This window comes from Eptatretus burgeri, chromosome 7 (genome assembly GCF_056783735.1).
Source record: "Eptatretus burgeri isolate ZD-2024b chromosome 7, Ebu_testis_v1, whole genome shotgun sequence".
Classification (NCBI taxonomy): domain Eukaryota; kingdom Metazoa; phylum Chordata; class Myxini; order Myxiniformes; family Myxinidae; genus Eptatretus; species Eptatretus burgeri.
Genome location: NC_140967.1, coordinates 37,586,324 through 37,601,187, shown reverse-complemented (window position 1 = coordinate 37,601,187; position 14,864 = coordinate 37,586,324). Strand labels below are relative to the sequence as shown.

Here is a 14,864-nt window from a genome sequence, read left to right as displayed (position 1 = left end):
GAGTGATCCTATTCTGAGCGTAGACTAACCCCACACCAACACACTGGTTAACAGCATTTTTACCTAATTTGCTCGCCCAAGAAAACTAGCGATGTATGGAAGGCAGATTGTGGAGAAGGCACATACAATATTGTGAAATCGGGATTTATTAAAATAAAGGACACAGGCATGAGACATATTTACTGATGGATCCAGCAGATGAGACACAGACGATGGATCGTGGTCTTATATTACAATATAAACTACCCTTCTATGGGTCTGAACATACACTCACCCTGGTGAGATACATGAACATACATGAGATGCATGAACCTGGCAAAGATTCCCAATCGTGGCATTGCAAAATGTCCCTGGAAAAAGAGGAAGAAAGTCGCTCCTCAGGTGCTTGAAGTCCCCACTTCCCTCTTCCCGACTCCCCCTGCCCCTCACATGACATGGCAATAGCCACTCAGATCAGTGGCCCAATCAGCTGCTGGCCCAATCAGGACATGGTCCTAGGCTCCAGATAATTATTGCGGAGCTTCTTCTTGCAGGCTGGTATTTCCAATAGCATGCCGTGTTATTGCAGCAGTGGGAGAATCTTCACGGGGACCTCGCTCCAGGTGATGACAATGACCAGACCAAAGATGACGTCATGTCCTCAGGCCTAAGCCAGTGCCAGAGTGAGAGGGGAGAAAGCAGCAAACTTTGTGCCATGCACTGAACGATCTCAAATTAATTATCCTCTCGGGGATCCCTTCACCTTATGTTACCTGGCCCTCGCCAATTTAGACAGGAAGGACGGACCATGCAACATCCTTGCACTAACTCACCTCTCTATCGCACACAACATCACCTTCCAATGGTTCATGAAACATGCTGACAATCTAAATGTGAAGTTCTTGTGACAAGTGAAAATATACTATCTTTTCTTTTTTTGTTTTGTATGCAATGTCAAGACTTGTGGAATAGAAACACTGAGTGGATTAGGAAGCAACAGAACAAAAGAACAGAAGAAAGAGGGAGGAAACACCAACAGAGGGAGCCAAATAAGGGGAGTGAGGAGGAAAGAGGGGTAGTGAAGGATGCATGGGGTGGACAAGATGGATACAGAGGCAGACTCTCAGGAAGGACAAATGGGAAATTTGGAAAGAGGTGGGCTTGGTGTTAGCAGGATTAATGGGGGTACAAAATACCATGATTTTGGATGGGGGATGATCTGAGATGGTAGTGAACAGCTATCTTGAAGACCTGGAGGGAAGAATGGGATTGAAGAGAATGTGGAAGTTAATTATACACATGAGAAAAAGAAGAATGAATGAGTGGAGGTGAACGGTGATTGTGGATTTTGGAGTGTTTCACCAGAAAGAGGTTGATGATGGACCATGTGTGGCCTACAAAAACCTAGAGGGGACACAAAGCACGGAAAGAGCAGAGGGTGCAAGACCATAAAGGAGGTGGTAGAAGATAGAGACCACTGACCTGTCTGCAATGGGAAAGTGATATGCCCATAGATTCAGCTTCAATACAGGAGATCCCAATGATCATGAAGGCCTTGTTTTCCATGGCATCAAGCTGAGCACGGTGTGAGGCAGGGGAGCCAGCCCAAAGGGGAGAGCAGTACTCCATCAAGCTGTATCTGAAAGCCTTGGATGTGGATGGGGGTTTTGGTGTGCCAAGGAAGGACATTGTACGACGGAGGATGCCCAGTTGGCGACTGGCTTTCGAGGCCAACTTTGAAATGTGGTTTACCCAAGAAAGATTATGGCTGACAATGAGACCCATGAGTTTGAGTGATTGAACTTCCTCAATAGATTGTTAAGAAAATAGATGTTTGGGTTGCTCTTGGAGAGAGATAATGAAGGTGTGAGATTTGTCAGGATTGAAAGGCATTCCAAGTATTTGACCAGTTTGTGATTTTTTTTTTTTCAAGGTGTGACGAGAGGGAAGAAGCTGCAGCCTGTCTGAAGAATGAACGATGTCCCGACAGAGGATGTAGTCATCAGCAAATAGATAAAGGGGATTTTGCAGAGAGTCAGATTGATCATTGATGAAGATCAGTAATAGGACTGGGCCTAGAACACTGCCTTGGGGAACTCCAGCCTTGACAAGGAAAGGATATGAAAGGATTCCCTTGAGAACCACATGTTGGCTATGAATGTATAGGAAGTCAGTAAGCCATATGTGGAGTTACCATTGGCTGCCAGAGGCAGATCTCTTGACGAGCAAGGCGGGATGCCAGACTGCATTGAAAGCACGAAATATGTGCAGGGAAACGGCTCTGATTTCATGTCTGACATTCAGAGCCTCCATCCATTGCTGGGTGATTTGGTGAGTAGAAGCAGCATGTGCAAGCTAGAGTGACCTCGTCTGAAATCAACTTGGTGATCTGAGATGAGGCTGTTGGAGAAAAGGAAGTAATTCATATCAACTGGGATGATAGATTCTATGGCCTTGCTGATGATTGGATGTAAGCTGACATGTCTGCAGTTGAGGGGATCGGTTTTAGGAATTTCATATCAACTACGATTATTTCATATCAACTGCGATGATTGATATCCTTTGATTTTGTGATCAAGGAAAGATGCTGAATCACTTCGGACATTGTAAAATAACAAGTTGGTTTATCATTTACACATCCTTCTTTTTCTGATGTTTTTTTCCGAAATTTGTTTTCGTGAAAATGTGTCTGAAGAGTTCGACGTGTCTCATTTTGATTTTTATTCATGTTTAGTCTCGTGGACAAATGAAGCGGAGCCAAAACGTATTTATTTATTGTAACATTTATTATCCTCTTTTTGAGTTTGGAAAAATGACCAAACAGAACTTTGGACTGGAGTAGCATTCACACGATTGAGCTGCGATACAATATGGGGTCGTCCATTTTATTACATCACACACATTGTTGGCCCAGCAGTATGTACCATTGAGGGCAGAAGGGGAGTGGCATCTAAAATTGCGAAAAAATGTGTTGCATAATATGTGGATGGTCCATATGGTTCGAAGCATGTGCAGATTATATTTGCCTTTCATTTGCAACAGTATCATCGATCATATCATTCACACGAGGCTTGTCCTTTGCTTTATATTAGGCCTATTTGTTAAACTCTTTTCTCACCCAGAATGTAAAAAGTAAACCTTGTTTGTGTTGTTTAATTGCTTGGTGTACAGACATCTTGCAGGATGCAGAAATGTTATTGTGATTGGACGAAGGGAATGAAAATGAATAATGTGCACGATGGATTGGAAACAAAGAATACAAGATAAATTTAGTTATGTTGCAATATGCAAGCGAGGTATTTCAAGGGAGGTAATGTTTAATAACCCATTTCATTTATTTTCGGTTAATTTATGAAGTTGATGCTACTGAGCATCCATCCATTGTGCTTTATGTAACCATCCCAGAAAAATGTTTTGTCCTTTGAAGGTAATAATTTATTTAATTTTAGTCCTGTTTTACTTTCATGTTCACCTGCATTATTGAGACACTCGATCTCAAGCTAAATTTTCCCTTCTGTACCCCATGTCAGATGTTGATGAGTGTCAGCAATACAGTGAAAGCGTCTGTGGATCTTGGCAATGCGAAAACACCCTTGGCTCTTACCATTGCGTCCAGACCTGCCCTCCTGGATTTGAGCTCGAACTGGATCAGTGCATTGGTGAGTTGTGTTGTTTTTTTTTTCCAATATTCACAACTCCATCTCAAATAACAGCTGTGTAGTATCCGAGCAGTAAATGCATGAAAAATGCAGTGCTCCAGGTGGAACAGGAAATGCACTGGCAGCCTCACAGGAGTGGGGAGGGGGAGGTGGGGTGAGGGGGAGGGGGGATGAGGTGGAGGGAGTGAACTTTGTGATCTACATTCATGTTGAAATGAAACACTAAAACTCCCGCACTATTTCCCAAAGGGATGATGGAAGTGTGAAAAAAATTGCAGTGAACATGAGGCAAAAAGGCTCAGTCGACGTTCAATGATCACGACCAACAATCGGCAAATTATTGGTGTCAAAACCTGGTTGCTGTCTGACTTAAGGTGGCAAAGTTGTTTTTGTTGAAAAAGATAACATCATGAATGTACCTCATTTAAAAAAAAACATTATAGAAGACTGACTTGCTCCTTAAAATCATTTATTTTCAAATTATTGCAAAAATATGTGTGGCTAACTAATAATGGGGAGCAAGCACAGTTGAAAAAGCAAAGATATTTCACACAAATTTGGAAATTTGATATAAATGGTGTTTATTAAGGAAAAATAAAATCTAAATTAATGCTTTACAACTACAAAGCACTAAATAACATGATAATGATGGGCCTAATGGCTTTTTCTCTTGCGGCATATATTAATCCCATGTTATTGCGGAGCACACATCATGTTGTGTGCAAGCAAAACTTGAACTGTGCATGCACCCGTACTTAACTGCAAAACAATGTCGTCATTAAATGACCATAATTCGTAACACTAATCCCAGGAGATTTCCCCACTTAACTGGCGCACAAAATCATGTTGACATGAATAATCTTGGCACATCTACACCTAATTGTTCCAGCATGATGACAGACTTCAATATGTTACATCTTCGGACTACGATTTATTGAGGCCCAGTGTCACATTCTTGGTCTTTTGGTGTGGCACTGTACTGCTTGAAGATATCTTTGTTGGAGATGGTAATGCAGAGTGCTTTGCTTTACTAAAAACCCAGCACCAAGTGTTTCTTGCATCCCTTTCACGAAAGACAAAAAGGTTTTCCATTGCAAGCCATCACTGCGAACTTTCCAGAAAAAAGTAGAGGGTTACTTAGGATAATAAAAAAAATCAATCCAACTCTGTAGTTGCACCATTGTTAACTTATTTATGATACCAGGGATACTTAAAAACTTATTGCAATGATACTCATGAGAGTCCAAGAAATGCTAACGTTTCCTTTTTCCCCATGTAACATGTACAAGGGCGTATTGAAAAGTAATGCCTCGTATTACTTTTCTCCAAAACAGGTAAAGTAATGCCTCCCCATTAAAAATGAAAATGAATAAAAATGGAAGAAAAATGAATTATTCATTTTTCATTAAATTATTATTATTATTATTATTTATTTATAATAATTATTGATACAATTACTATAACTCATAATAGGCGTCCGCAGGCGATAAGCAACCATCCTTGACCATGTTTTTTGTATACCATGTCGAGGCTCGTGTAAGAACTAAGATATATGATATAGAACATGAATGTTGTGGAATGTCTGCCGAAGCTCTCACTTTTTCGCCTTTATTCACTTTTAAATTCTTTTTCTCCACAACCGCTTGAGTAATTGACACAAAACTTTAAACCTAGGAGCACCTACGCATGAAGATTTTTTTGTTTTTAACAAAGTTACATGATGATTGGATGGAAAATGCTGCTGGAATTCCAAAAATCTGTTTTCTGCAGGCATGGTTTACAGGATGTTTCACATACCTAGAATAAATGGCCTCGACCTCAGCTGAAATTTTAATAATTAGTTAAATAGTTTTAATAATCATCACTTATTAATCATAATAATAATAATAATGATTTCTAAGATTATTTTTTAATGAAAATGAAATATTCACTCATTTTATTTATTAATTTCCTTTTTATCTCTGCCAGTGAAGGTGGATGGAGGTTATGCATTCACTCCTGTTTGTCTATTTGTGTGTTTATCTGTGAGCAGGCTATCTCATTAGGTCATGGACGGGTTCAAACGAAACTTGGTGGACAAGCACAAATTGATTAGATTTTGGTGAAGATCCGAATCCGGATCCAAGATACCACTATGTTTTTTTTTAAGTGATTCTTCATAATTGAGAGATGGGGCTAAAATGAGATGTAGCACAGTATCTCAAAAAGTTAGAGACAGATTCGGACGAAACTTGGTGGACAGGTTTGGTGTGTGACAAGGACGAATTGATTCGATGTTGGTGAAGATCTGGCTTCAGATCTATATAGATACTAGAATCTTTTAAGTGATTCTTCACCATTGAGATATGGGGCCAAAAATGATATCTAGCACAATATTTCAAAACATTGTGGAAGAGTGATGAAAAAAGTTGGTGGATAAGTTGGGTAGGTTACAAGAACAAGCTGATTAGACTTTGGTTCAGGTTCAGATCCAGATCCAGCCTTTCAGTGGGATACAAATGTAAACTGTTCAACCTGACTGTGGTATGCACTCTACCGAGTGCAGTTCTAGTTTTTCATGTATTCATTTTCATGCGTCCTTGCGTGATGAATTTGTTTACTGCAATAACTTGTGAACCTCTTTAAGGATTTTTTTTTAACCAAACTTGGTACAAAGATCTATTATGATGCAATGATGAACTGATTCGATTTTGGGGTCAAATATCGATGATCATGCTGAGACATTATGTTTTCTGGTTGTCCGTGCTTCCGTGCATGATGATTTTGTTACCGCGATAATTTGTGAAGCACTGAAAGGATTTTTTTTTTCTTTCAAACCAGACTTGGTATAAAGGTGTATTATGACACAAATAAAAATTTGTTTGATTTTGGGGGTGAAGGTCAAAGGTCATGTGACATCAATCTGAAAGTAGCAGATTTTCATTACATGATAACTAATGAACTGCTGAAGGGATTTTGATGAAAGTTGGCAAAACTATGGACTCCAATAGGTCAAGAGGCTTGAGGCCTGAGGTCAAGTGCCCTTTAATTGAAAATCTGTGTTACTGCAATAACTTATGAACCACTGAACAGATTTTAACCATACTTGACACTCGTGTATACTGTAATACAAAGATGAACTGATTTACTTTATATTTACTTATATAGAACAAGTCTAAGGTCATGTGCCCTTTGAAAATCATTTTGCAGACCATAACTCGAGCTAGAAACATTTGATGTTGTTTTTGTTATACTTGCCTGTCTTTTCTCTTTCTCAAGGAACCTTTAATTTTGGTGTGACCTTTAATTGAAATCAAAGGTAACAGTGGGTTGACATCTCACGTGGGCGGAGGCATATCCATTGACTCATTCGCCATTCTAATTTCCTTTCCTTTCTTTTATTTTCTTTACAAGATTGAGGTTTTGGAACAGTGAGGTCATGGAGGATATGAATTGCATTCGGGTAGTGGGACAATGGTTGGATGCAAAAAGCAAGGGAATGGATGAATTGTAAAAGAGGAAACAGACAAGAAGAGGAAACGCAGCAACCTTCAAGGAGAAAGTTGGGCTGGGCAGGGTCAACGGAAGTAAAAAAAAAAGATTGTGGGTAAGGACGGGGGATGATATTAAACGGTGGTGCACTGCCTCTTTGAGGCCCTCAAAGGAAGAGTGGGATAGAACATTCTCAGGAAGGAGGTTCCACAGACCAGAAATGGTGACAAACAAAAGAGTTGAGGTGTGCCATCAGCTGAGATTTTGGAAGTTTAACCAGGATGGGGTAACTGAAGAACATGTGCATGTTGAAGATGCTGGGGAGGGTTGGAGAGCTCAGATCGTAGAGGGAGCTGGACTTGGAGGACAAGCAGTAAAAATAAAAAAATAAAAATAAAAACAGGCCCCTCCTTCTGTGTACATGCCTGCTATGTAACACCAATAGCCCTTGTTCTTCGACCTCATTGCTGGAGATGCGAATAGTGTTGAGAGCCTTATATTCCACACAATCCAGGAGAGACGGATGTGATGATGTGGTGTCAGCCCATAGAGGAAATAGGAGAGCTATGGCCAAAGACTTGTAGTCTGTGAGTACTTGTGATTTTTCAAGGAAAGACTTGGGACCATGGAGGATGTCAAGTCTGTAACTGCCTTTGGGGAGAGATTGGCTTCAACTAGTTTCCAGCTGGCTTTTTGTTTCCTGGACTTCTTATGACTATCTCATTTCAATGACTTTTTGAAAAACCATGTAGTGTTTTTTTTTGTGCCCAATACTTCATCCAAGTTGTCATTCAATGAATTGAATAAGTTTTTGTCTGCAACTTTCTGTTTGTTTTTTCAAAAGTAAGGGTTATAATAGGCTTCTTTCAAACCCAATATAATTGTGTATTGTTGTAATCCTCTTCGTTAAAACCTAATATACTCTTTTATGTGTACATGTGTGTGTCTGTGTATGTTATGTCTTAACCATTAATTTGATGAGGCACCATGGGTTTAGGATTTCGAGCATTTTGTTTCTATAGGGGCCAAGATAGGTCTTGGCATTGAGGCACAGGGCTGTTATATCTGGAAAATTGACAAAGCATTCCAATTCTGAACTGAGACAGGAAAACCACAGCCTGAGATTGGTACTGTGATGAACTATTAATCAAGCATTTGTTAATAATTTTGCTTGATTTGTGTGAATTAAATTTTGATCATGGTCAGCACTGACTGTGTGTGATGCGCAGACATTGACGAGTGCCTGACGGCTGCTGACATCTGTGGTCCAAATTCCTTCTGCAAGAATATGGAGGGGTCATATCGCTGTCTATGCGATCAGGGATATCAGCAAGCCATTCAGGGAAGAGGATGTGTGGGTACGTATGTATGCATGTGTGTATGTGTGTGCATTGTATAAAAATAAAGAAAATACTGCCATTGTAGGATCAGAAGTTCAGAATGTAGCTTTGCCATTTCCTTTAATCCCAGTTAAGCAGAGGCTCGAATGCCACATAATTTGGTTGCATTCATCATGTGATTGTCAAACTTTATAGGTTTGGGAGGAAAAAGCTTATTTTGTGCCTGTGTTATTCTCAGTATGGTATATTCAATTTAATGTGACAGTAGAGGCAAATGAAGCAATACATCACTCTTCTCCCCAACTTTCTGGGTCAGCACCATTTTGCATCGCTTCATTCTGCTCGTCCATTGCCTGGACTCGCAACTGTGGTGCTCATTGACATGTATTTCATGAACTGGTGCGCAGATGTGAACGAGTGTGAGATGTTGAACCGGGTTTGTGGAAATGCCTTGTGTGAAAACGTTGATGGCTCCTTCCTCTGTGTGTGTCCTGACGACACACAGGAGTTTGACACAACTTCGGGCTTGTGTATAACCATCAGAACACCTGGTAACTGAATCACAACACGCACAAAAAATGGTCTCCTTATTCTCATATGCCTATCTTTTTTGCAATTAGAGTTTTGAGATTGCAATTGATCCAACGTTGGTATCGCACCGTTTATTGCATACTGATTACCTTAGGCATGTACTTTGACCAATTATTTATTTATCCTCTATTCTTTGATTTTGAGATGAGCAATTACTCAGTTGTAACATGGCCACTCTATAATCTGCTGTTAGCACCTGCCTTATTTGTAACTGTCTGAAGCTCAATAGCCTCATGAAGTCCCCAACAATACAAGTATGCAACCAAGTGGCAGGATATCTCAATTGGTCACACGCTAGCAGTTGAGCTATCAAATCTGAACTGGGTCAAACTTGACTAAAAATGTCAGTTCTGATGTAGTGACAGGAGCCATTGCTTCTTGACATACATCATCCTTCCTTTGGGACTCAAGCCAGCTGAAACATCTATATTGAGGTTGTTGAGGTCCATTGACACCATGGTATCTTTCAAAAAGAGTAGGCCTTTGTGCATTAATACCCTTGCTAAATTCCCTGCTTGAAGTTAGCTGTATAATAAGCCTTTCCTGCAATAAGTGGAAGTGCTGTTGTCTGAATGACACAATCATGATGGACTAAATTATTTTTTATTTGAATTTCCTTGTATTTTCCTTTACCTCTGTCACTGAAATCTCCACCCCCGACTTTTCTCCTGATCTTGTGGCCTATGTGTTTTGTCTAGCTCCTCCCAAGGTATCAGTGGAGGGAAGGAAAGAGTGTTATATCAACCTCAATGATGCTAACTTCTGCGACAATGTACTGGCTGTCAACATTACCAAACAAGAGTGCTGCTGCACCATCGGTGCAGGCTGGGGTGACAACTGTGAAATCTACCCATGCCCCGTAGTTGCCTCAGGTGTGGTGAACAACAAAAGTATCAAATGTAAAAGGCTGTGTGGCACAACGTAAGATATGGAAAAAAGGCCTCATTCTCACAATGCCCGTATTTTATCACTATGTTGTACTTTATCTGGACTCGTAGCAATTCTCATCATTCAGGGCAGATAAAATAACATGCCAGGGGATTTAGAGGAGGTAAATAGATGAGAATTGAGGAATGAAAAATATGGTGAGGTAGAGAAAGAAGATAGGGAATTTGGAGGAGTTGGTAACCTATTGGTAACCTTAAGGCTTTTGCTCAAATAAACCCTTATTGTTCTATACTTGCTGCCAAAGCCCCATTAGACAAATGAGACACTTTAAAGATAATATAATCAGTAGACATTTCATAAAAGGAGTTTTACCAAATAGTCTATAATTATTTGAAAAGGTTGCAGTCCGTTTCAATGAGACATTGTATTACATTTGGAATCTGATCTGTTCTATTACCTTAAAGATTGCTGAAGCACCATGTTGATGCTTATATAGGCCAATAGACATGGCAGTGTCCATCTCATCTGCAGGACAGAGTTTGCAGGAATTTTGAACTTGGCCAAAGTACTGTACCAGCAGATAATGGCCAACCATTTCAAAAGGTAGCATGGCAACTTTATGTGCACCTGCAAAAGAGAGCAGATGAGATAACTGACTTCATATCCTTCCGAAGGATGCCATACTCATTGATGCAACACTCTGATTGTGAAACAGGGTGACAGTTTGTATTTCAATGGAGAATTGAACTCTGGCTCGACAACTCAAAGGCAAGTGTGCTACCTCGAAACTGTCCTGTCAATACATGTTTGGCACATTGTATCAGTATGTTGGATCTACAATTCCATAGAAGTGATCTACAATTAAACTTGGAACTTATATTGGTTGATTAATTGGCTTAACTAAAGTCAAACTAAAAACTTCCATAGATTTTATATAATCCAGTTGATTAATTAGATACAAGTACCATATTTTTCAGCCTATTAGTCAATATTTTTTCCTTCAAGTCGGGGCCTTGACATATACTTATCTATGGTTTAAGACATTGCACTCCATAAATGAAAAAATAATCTGCAAAGTGTGATATTTTCTGAAATAAATTGTATTCTTGTTAATTTAAAACACACTACCACAAGTTTCCACTTTACGTCATGGATGCATTCCTACAAAGTGTGACGTTAAGCAGACGAGATGTTCCCATAGACGTCATGTTATAATGGGGAGGATGCGTTCCCAGAGCACATTTTTGGGTCACCCTAACATAATTTTAACCTCACTTAACTCCATATTAGAGACAAATATTAAACAAATCAATAAAAAACACAAATGAAATACACAAATGGGCAATTAAACAAGAAAGATGTCATGCATAGCATGACATTTGCAAAGTCCATAAAACAAATTCGACCTCAAAAATAATTGATGGTTGAATTTGATGAATAAATCTGCAAATCCTCTTCAAATTTCAAGTCAATCGGATGAAAAATGAGGATTTTAGAAATTTCACCTTGAATTGTTGACCTTTGGCCTATGTTGACCTCAAAAAGAATTAGTGGTTGAATTCAATGACCAAATATGCAACTCCTCTTCAAATTTCAAGTAAATCGGAGGAAAATCCACAATTTTAGAAATTCGGCTTATGTTGATCTTTTGACCTCAAAAACGATCTGCTTCTTGCTTATCGAACTCTACCGGGTGGCAAAATTTCGTGCAGATCAGTTTAAAATTGTGACCTGTAGGCAAGTGACATACAAAGAAACAAACAAACAGACAGACAGAATGAAAAATCACTCATAGAGCGACACTTGGCAAAACATTTTTTAAAAGTTTAACAGCACTCAGCAGAGCACATACCTCCGCCAGGCTGAACAGTTTACGTTTTGTATCCCACCGATGGCCTGGATCTGAACCAAAATCTAACCTGCTTGTTCTTGTCACCTCACCAACTCATCCACCTAGTTTCCTCATAACTTGTCCACAACTTTTTGAGATTATCATGATGTACACAGTTTTTGGCCCTTTTGACCTTGACCTCTTGACCTTAAAATAATTGGTGATTGAAATCCTTTGACCAGATATGCAAATCCTGTTCAAATTTCAAGTCAATCAGATGTAAATTGACAATTTTAGAAATCCCACCTAAGTTGCTGACCTTTGGCCAATGTTCACCTTTTGGCATATGCTGACCTCAAAAATAATTGGTGGTTGTACTCAGTGAGCTGATATGAAAATATTGTTCAAATTTCAAGTCAATCGGATGGAAAGTGACAATTTTTGAAATTTCTGCCTATGTTGATCTTTTGGCCTATGTTGACCTCACGAATAATAGGTGGTTGAATTCAATAACCTGATGTTTAAATGCTCTTCAAATTTCAAGTCTATGGAATGAAAATTGACAATTTTAGAAATTCGCCTGTTTTGACCTTTTGTCCGATGTTGACCTCAATCATAATTGGTGGTTGAATTCGGTGACCTGCTTTGCAAATCCTCTTCAACATTGAAGTCAATTGGATGAAAATTGAGGATTTTAGCAATCTGGCCTATTTTGACCTTTTGGTCTATGTTGACCTTAAATATAGTTGGGGGTTGAATTCAGTGAACTGATATGCAAATCCTCTTCCAATTTGAAGTCAATTGGATCAAAATTGAAGATATTAAAAATTTGAAAAAGTTGTTGGCCTTTGACCTATTGTTGACCTTTTGACCTCAAAAATAAATAGGATTCTATCAGACCACCAACTCTACCATTTGGTGGAATTTTGTGAAAATTAGTTTAAAATTGTGACCTGTAGGCAAGTGACATACAAAGAAACAAAAACAGACAATTAAAACACAGACAGTAAAACTTCATACATGGCCTAGGTGATTAAAGGTGGACGGACAGACAAACAAACGGAAGCGATCAACATACTTGTCAAAAATATTGCCATGTAATAATGCACACGACCAACCAATATACTTGAAAAATCTTCAATATTCGCAAGTAACAAATTGACAGACAAACAAAGACAGATTGACGCACATGACCAACCAATATACTTGGAAAATCTTTGATTTTTTACAAGTAATAAACAGTTACAGGAGTATTCACCAAAATGTAGATTGCTTGGCGGGATGGGAGAGGTGCGTATGTGGAGTGGAGGGGTTACAGGAAGGGAGGGAAGGCCATCGTGCTTGGACGGACTTTGTGAAGAATTTGTGGGCTGGGAAGGCAAGGAGGAGGTAAGCCCGGAGTGATACGGCACTCCCCTCACCCTAAACGGGCTTTCAGGTGAGTAGCGCAGTGAATCTGGAATCGAGAAATCTTCGATCGAGTTATCGAATGGGCCGCTCAGGGAATAGGAGAAGTCGACACTGAGGTGCAGCGAGATGGTGCCATCAGAGCGCCGGAGAAATACAAATATTTGTTCGAAAATGAATCTTGTATTTTGGAAAACGAATAAGGCTAATTGGGGATGCAAAGTTAGGTGGACAAACGTTGAGTGCTTTTATTAGAATAAGGGTCAAGTGTTCATGCTTATTAAGGAGTAGTGCAATGCGACAAAATGTAATGTGCTATGACCCAGTGCTGATAATGATTCTGTAGCTTGTTTTTAATACTGTTCCTCTTTCTACATGATAACAAACAGGTTGAAAAACTATTTGCATTGCTAATTTATCCCAAAGATCATCCCACAAAGTAATTGAAATAATATGTGCAAAACAGCTCATTAATATTCATGATCCTAGATCCTGACACTTTGAGTGTCAGGGAGGAATTAACACCTCTGTTGTTCTGACAGTTTTGCTAACTACCGTACTTGATCTAGCTTCATTGTATACTCCAAATTGACTAATCTATGAATGAAGGAAAGGAAAATTGGAAAATTAGCCAATTTGACTTGGACTCCACATCGACTTGTTGGCGACAAATGGGGTACACCTGTTCGATGCACGTTGAATCCTCTTTTATGAAAAACTCCGATTAGTGTTGTTTAACATTCATCCTAATAAAGGTTTTTGATGTGACGTCAAGATGAATGTTACAAAATTGGGAAGTAGAGTATTACATAGTGACAGCATGTGGAAACTTTAGAGATTTATCATTGTATCACCATCCTGACTGAGAGCTGGAGTAGTAGCTTTATAGTTCCTAAGGACCTGACAAAATCCTGAGAAGCGTGGAGGGTGATGGGGTAAAAGTTCATACAGTGGAATCTGATGATTGTAATTGATGAACAAATAGATTGCATGGTTTAGTTGGTGTATCAAAACCCTTTTTTTAATAATGGGACTCCCCTTACAGTCCCCCACCTACCCCCAATTTTAAAATGACTGCTTAGTGTTCAGGGCACACAGACATGCTATGTGTCTGTGCCTCGTGCTCCCCATCCCTCAAAAAGTTCTACATTTAACATTGTATGGTTTGACCTGCATTTGCTGTTTGGCAAGAATAGCACTTAGTCAACTGGCCATATTAAAATTTTACACTTGGTGAACTGGCCATATTAAAATTTTACACTTGGTGAACTGGCCATATTAAAATTTTACACTTGGTGAACTGGCTGTATTAAAATTTTACACTTGGTGAACTGGACATATGAAAATTTTACACTTGGTGAACTGGCCATATTAAAATTTTACACTTGGTGAACTGGCCATGTTAAAATTTTACACTTGGTGAACTGACCATCTTAAAATGTTACACTTGGTGAACTGGCCATATTAAAATTTTACACTTGGTGAACTGGCTGTATTAAAATTTTACACTTGGTGAACTGGACATATGAAAATTTTACACTTGGTGAACTGGCCGTATTAAAATTTTACACTTGGTGAACTGACCATATTAAAATTTTACACTTTGTAAACTGGCCATATTAAAATTTTACACTTGGTGAAGTGGCTGTATTAAAATTTTACACTTGGTGAACTGGCCGTATTAAAATTTTACACTTG

The 14,864-nt window shown here is 39.1% G+C and overlaps 1 protein-coding gene across 1 annotated transcript in view; it reads left to right on the top strand.

The window, feature by feature from the left end:
- LTBP1 (latent transforming growth factor beta binding protein 1) overlaps nucleotides 1-14,864 on the top strand; it is a 294,284-nt gene that overhangs the window by 222,849 nt on the left and 56,571 nt on the right. Inside the window, exons 31-34 of the mRNA XM_085890321.1 lie at nucleotides 3,510-3,638; nucleotides 8,339-8,467; nucleotides 8,857-9,000; nucleotides 9,739-9,912. Of these exons, the coding sequence (XP_085746447.1) occupies nucleotides 3,510-3,638; nucleotides 8,339-8,467; nucleotides 8,857-9,000; nucleotides 9,739-9,912 (576 nt within the window). The remainder of the gene's footprint in view (nucleotides 1-3,509; nucleotides 3,639-8,338; nucleotides 8,468-8,856; nucleotides 9,001-9,738; nucleotides 9,913-14,864) is intronic.